The following is a 6,864-nucleotide window of genomic DNA, read 5'->3' on the forward strand; positions in this document are numbered from 1 at the left end:
CACATTTAATTTTTCATTTATTTTTTCATAATAGTATTTAAGGTGTTTTTTAACAAAATAATAAAAATAATATACTTGACAAAATTTAATTATTTTTAAAATACATTTTCATTTTTATACGAGTTTTTTTTACCCTTCAGTTCCAAGACTTCGTTCTTACTAATCTAGACTGACCTGGGGAGCACACCTAATTTTGGTGGGTGAGTCTCTTAACGAGGAATTTTTGCATACACGATGACTGAAACCTGAGACATTGTTTAATCGATATCAAACTACTTGTCACTTGAACTAATCTCGTTGATATGAGACAACTATGTACCGCTTTTATCGTTTCTACTGTTCGAATTGGTCGGTTGTAGTTATGGTCGCCAGAAAATGTTGATCGGCTGAATTGGTAATGGTTGGGGGACTAGGTTTTATTAGTATTATTATTATTTAAGTTTAAGTAAGCCTAAGAAAGCAGAAACGGAGAAGTTGGACCCACGCCAACGAGAAAGGAAAGAAAAAAGAGTATGGTATGATGATGGGCCTGAAATGAGCAGAGAATTTAAGGATGGACCAAAATGCTAGTAAAATGTCCAACCTTACCTCCACCTATTCTATTCATCACCGAATGGCTACAGTTCCGTCCATTCTTAGCCACCATTTTGGGTCATTTGTTCATCTCTTCTGCCTCCCATCTTTCTTGAGAGTAATACGCTTCTATCAACCAAATGATATATTGTGTGCAAAATCCAATTGTCCTTTACAACTCTAAAAATCTCATCTTTTAAAGTTTTTATTTTATTTCAGCCATATATCTCAAAACCTAAATGCTCCTTATTCAACTCTCATCTATAAGAATGCAAAACATGATCGGAGAAGCAGCAAAAGTATGGAGCACCTTCCGATTCACCAAATGAACCAACACATGAAGAATTGTCATCATTCATAAAAGACCAAGTTTAACTCGTTCGGAAAATAACCAGAGGTCATATTGTCTAAAATGTACCATCTCCCTATTTTTTATTTTTTAAAAATGTGCATTTCTTAATTATAGAACTTATTTTCTGATGTTAACTTCATCAAACAATTTACCATAGCATATTTTCAAACCAAGTAATGAGATGGCAGATACGTATTTGTCCAACTAAAAAAAATTAAGAATGTATATGCCACTTCACCACTACAAGTTTACTACTATTTTAAAAACAAGTCCACGAAATAATAAAAGAAATTAACCTTGAACTAAGAATACACATTTAAAGGACTGGAATTGTAGTATGTGAGATGACACGCCAAGGGATGAGCACGGACCAACCATATAGATTTAGACCACATGATCCGACCCAACCTTATTGGGCTATATTTTTTAAAAAAAATAAGTCAAATTAAGTCAGATTTTTAAGATTGTGATATTGGGTTTAAGTTTGATTTTAGATGAAAAAATATTTGACCTAAAAATAATATAATGATATTTTATATATTTAGAAATAATTAAGAAATATATGTAATGCGAGTTTTATCTTAAAACACATGTCAAATTTCCGGTAAAAGTTGTAATTTTATTAGGTTGGATCGGATTGACCGAAAATCAACTCATGCCCATCCTTAGATGATGATTTGACCAAACTGACATTGTTTAACCGAATATTTACTTTTTTAGCACCGTTTGATATATATTTCCCGAAGTGGCACCCTTTCGGCTGAGCTGACGAAAGGCGCGTCCCCGGGGACGCGCTTTACCAGTGTTTTCGTTGAGTTGGATGCCACGTGTGGAAGGCGCATCCCCGGGGACGCGCCTTCACGGGATTCTGATGACTCGACTGCCACGTGTAGAAGGCGCATCCCCGGGGACGCGCCTTCCATTAAATGCCATAAATGCCCCCATCCGTTTTCCCTAACTACCCCTCTTCCTCCCCTATATAAACCCCCTCAACCCTCCCTCATTCTTCACACCAAAATCATATTCTTCTCTCTTATATAACTCAAATTCTCTAACTATTTAAGTTTTAAATTTATTATTAGTGGTAAGAAATTTATTTTTATGTTAGTATTTTTTTAAATAATTATTATATTTTATATTAATATATTTATATAAATATTATTTTTTATTAAAATAATATTTATATAATTATTATTTATTTAGAATTATTAATTTTTTTGCTAATTATATTGTTTTGTCTACAGTTATAATGGAAAACGAAATACTGTTGCGATTGGATATTGATCATATCTCCAGACATTTTAGCGAAATGGTAATATTTTTTATAATTAACGTTAATATTTAAATTTATTTTTATTTTAAAGTTATTATGAATTTATATTAATTTTAATTTTTTATAATGTATATTATTTAGGATACTGATCGTATTTTAGAGACTTTTATTAAAAATCCATATATACCGACACCAGAACGTATTTTGCCATATTTGGCTTTTGCCGGGTTCGGGTATATTGCAACAATTATTGGCGGTTGCAAACTCGAACATGTCCTAATTTCTGCACTGATTGAGAGGTGGAGGCCCGAGACACACACTTTTCACCTTCCATGTAGAGAGGCCACAATATGGGTACACTGTCTCATATAAAAAAGCGTGGTTAGCAAAACAGAATTCCATTTGCAAACTTCATGGCGAATGGGATTCCTCTTACAACGAGCTGCCCAGTTGGTTTCATGTTGTGCAAAGACTTAATCCCGGGACAATTGTTGAGTTCGAAACTCAACATCATTACGTGAATGATCGAATGGTTCGCGATCGCTGCCAATTTTACCGTGTCTTTTGGACTTACCCTCAGTGTATTAATGCAGTCAAGTACTATAAACCAGTTGTCCAAATTGATGGTACTTTATTGTATGTAAAATACAAGCAAGTTTTATTATTGGTTGTGGTCCAAGATGGAAACCGCAATATTCTTCCTGCTGCGTTTGCCCTCGTTCAAGGAGAAGACACTGAGTCTTGGGCTTTTTTCCTTAAAAGTTTACGTTTACATGTTGTCACCAGGGAACGAGTATGCATTATTTCAGACCGAAGAGCCGGGATAAAAGCATCAATGGACTATTTGAGTACAATGTATAGACCTCCACATGTTCAACATCGTTATTGTGTCTGTCATATTTATGCAAACATTTACGGAAAATACAAGAAGAACGATGAACGTCAGTTAGTCGTGCGGATGGGTATGTTACTTTTTCCCAATTTTTCTATCAATTTCTTATTACTTATTTATACTTCATATTAACTATTACATATTCCTAATGGCTTATGTTACGAACTCTTACCTCAAAGGTTTGAGTCGATGCTACAAGAACTGTTTGGCAAAAATAAGAAGGGGTGCGAGTACATTATGGACATCAGCAAATAAATGTGGACATATGACGGGGGTATCGCTATGGTCATATGACAACAAACTTGGCTGAAGCAATAAATTCAACCTTAAAGGGGGCGCGTCATTTACCAGTCACGGCGTTGGTTAAAACGACTTATTTTTGTTTGGGTCAACTCTTTGCAAAGTCTCGGTAGACAAGCTCTTACTTGGATGCAAAACGGTCATATTTACCACCCAAGACTAGTAGTTGATTTACAGAAAAAAGTGGTTGCATCAAATGGGATATTAGTTACAAATTTTTCTCGCACCCGTGAATTATTTTTTGTAACCGAAATGCCACGTCCGCTGCAAGGGATTAGAGCTAACTCTTTCAGAGTTAATCTGCAAGAGAGGTGGTGCGATTGTGGTTTCTTTCAAGCACTCAAATATCCATGCTCTCATGTCATTGCAGCTTGCTCACATTCGCATTTGGACTACAAAAATTATGTTGATCACGTATACCAACTTTCACAAGTATTCAAGGTATATGAATTTGAATTTCCGCCTATAGGAAACGAAAGAGACTCAAATGAGATTCAAACTTGGCCTACAATTGTACCAGATCCATTGCTATTGAGGGACTCAGGTCGTCCAAAATCTACTAGAATACATTGTGATATGGATATTCAGGAGAAGTCAACAGAACAAAAACGATGTGGGCATTGTAGAAACATCGGACACAATAGAAAAATATATCCAGCTCTGTTATCGTTATATAATCGTTAACTCTTATGTAATTAATATTGTATTTAAATGAATGTTTTTGTTTCTAATAATTTAATGTTATTGCATTTTATATAATTTGTCAATATATGTACACCTAAATAATTTTTTTAACTTTTAAATACATAAATATTTTCAATATATTTATTTAATATAATAATTAATATTATTAGTTATAAATTTTTTTAAAATATAATAATAATTCCACCTTCTAAGTAGAGAAAAATATTAAATTAAACAAATTAAAAATTATTAAAAAATTTATGTATACAATGACACATTTCATGTTCTGATTGGAAGATTAAATTTATTAAATTAAATTTTTAATAAGACTAATTTCATAAAATATGTAAGTCTTGAAGATTAAATATGTAATTATACTAATTTATTAACTTATGAATCAATATTTTCGTTAAATATTGATAAGAGATGACTAGATTAATAACATTTAAATAATTAACTAATAAAATTAATAGATCGACAATCAAAATCAAAAATAATAATATAGCCATATGTGTAATATTATAATTTTATACATTTTTTCTATAATTACAATAAAATCAAAACTGGTTTTCATATATTGTTCTATCATATTAATGTAGATAATTCACTCCACCTTTAACACACATTAACAAAATACATTTGATAATTCTTACATTATAATTGAAACATTTTACATAATATATTACTAATTTATAATAATAATAAAAATAAAATATTTATTATTAAACAAAATACCAGCGTAGCAGTCGAATCATCAAAATCCCGTGAAGGCGCGTTTCCGGGGATGCATCTTCCACACGTGGCATCCAACTCAGCGAAAACACGGGTAAAGCGCGTCCTCGGGGACGCGCCTTTCGTCAGCTCAGCCGAAAGGGTGCCACTTCAGGAAATATATATCAACCGATGCTAAAAAGGTAAATATTCAGTTAAATAATTTCAGGACAGGAACTGTACAAATTGAACAAATCATACAACTGACCAAACAAATTAACAGCCTAGGCATGGAAATTCCTAAACCCTGATTATAGAGAGAGAGAAAGAGAGAGTCTCTCAAGGATGCCATTTGCTTAATTACCACAAAGTCGCAAACAACCATAAAAGAGAAGTGTAATAGCAGCTTGAATACATCAAGCCAAACTGCAGAAATTTCTTCAAAAAAAGATAAACACAAGTGCAACATTTGTTTTGCACTCAACTACCAAGCAACATACATATATGTAGAGATCCATGGGCAAAAAACTGAAAACCCGACTGTCTATCAAAAATTCGACATCCAAATTCATTATTGATAATAATCAATAGTCTAACCTCGTTCGTCATCGGGCACCAGTCTTCATCGATTTACGATCGCGTCCTACTGCAAAGATACACCGCAGCAGCCGCAACGACAATAGCAGCAACCGTTCCTGCCGCCACAAACGGCGTCACGGTGGGACCTTTCCCTTTGCTCCCAGAAGTCCCCTCAATCTCCCTAGACTTGCCATTGATGCCCTCAGATGTCTTCTTCTCCACCTCCTCCTGCACCTCCAGCAACTTCATCTGCAACCCCGTGGCCTTCTCCTCGGATTCTCGTTTTTCTTCCTTGGTCGTCTCCAGTTCAACCCTTGTTCTCCCCAACTCTGCTTCGAGCTCCATAACTTTATTCTGCAATTCATTTACCTTGTCCCTCATTTCCTCTTCGGTCCTAACTCTCTTGCCCCTCTCCTCCGTTTCACCAACTTCTAAAACCCCTAATTTCCTCTCCAACTCCCTCTCTCTCTGCTCGCCCTCAACTTTCTCTTTTTTCAATTCGGTGAGTTCCCTGTCCAACCTCTCGATCAACGCCCCTTTCTCTTCCAAATCTCCCTTTAACCGACTCAACTCCTTGTTCGCTTCGTCGACTTCACTCATCGAAGTTATCAGATCATGTTGAAGCCTGGCAACCTCGGTTTCAAGAGAAGCCGATCTCGCGGTGACTGATTCCAGAACCCTCTTATCTTCGTCCCACTGATCCATTTCTTTCCGCATCTCTGCTTCCTGGTCCCGTAGTCGATCAAATTCCAAAGTTACTTTCTCGATCCTGTCCTTCAACTCATTGTTATCGTTGCTTAGGTCCAACTTCTGACTTTCAAGCCATTTGATTTTGGAATCCAGTAGGGTTAGTTTGGTTTCATCAGCGTCGTAGAAATCTTCCGCCGTCTGGTCTTCCACTTCGCCATTGACGACCATAGGATCCTCCATTCGCTTTGATCGCTGTTCGGCTGCGAAGAAAATCACACAACACAAGTTAGAAGTTACGAAGAAGGAAAGGAAACCCTAAAGATTGCCCTCTTTTTTCTGTGGTTAGAGAGAAAAGGGAAGTTTCTTTTTTTAGTGCGTAATAGCAATAGTAAGAATCCTTCAAAATGTGAGGAAAAGATAAGAAAAAGAAATAGCAAAAGAAGCGGCACCTCTGTTCTCCCGATGATTCGATTAGGGTTTTGTTTTCTATGTAACAAATAAAAATCGGATATATATTTCGTTATATAACCAGCATATTACTGTGGATTGGAGAAATGGACGATTAAGATTAAAGGGAGGGTATTAGGTGGCACTTTAAATTGACAACGATGAAAAGTAAGGGTTTTCAAAGGTTAAATAATAAAATGATAATCATAAACTGATAATCGATTAAAGGGAGGGTTTTCAAAGGTTAAATAATAAAATGATAATCATAAACTCGATTAATTTAAATTCTTTTACTTGACTCGATCGAATATTCATTTCTAATGGTATACACGATATTTGACTATTATATTTTTTTGTATAACC

At 34.9% G+C, this 6,864-nt stretch overlaps 1 protein-coding gene across 1 annotated transcript; it reads right to left on the reverse strand.

Moving 5' to 3' along the window:
- Positions 1-5,363: 5,363 nt before the first annotated feature.
- Positions 5,364-6,523, reverse strand: LOC120118595 (peroxisomal and mitochondrial division factor 2-like). Its single transcript, XM_039138620.1, has 2 exons — positions 6,504-6,523; positions 5,364-6,314 (listed from the first exon to the last, which is right to left on the reverse strand). Exon 2 carries the CDS (start codon positions 6,292-6,294, stop codon positions 5,416-5,418), a length of 879 nt encoding a protein of 292 aa, XP_038994551.1. The 5' UTR covers positions 6,295-6,314; positions 6,504-6,523; the 3' UTR covers positions 5,364-5,415.
- Between the last annotated feature and the right edge of the window lie 341 nt (positions 6,524-6,864).

This window comes from Hibiscus syriacus, unplaced genomic scaffold (genome assembly GCF_006381635.1).
Source record: "Hibiscus syriacus cultivar Baekdansim isolate YM2019G1 unplaced genomic scaffold, ASM638163v2 tig00110328_pilon, whole genome shotgun sequence".
NCBI classification, from domain to species: Eukaryota; Viridiplantae; Streptophyta; class Magnoliopsida; order Malvales; family Malvaceae; genus Hibiscus; species Hibiscus syriacus.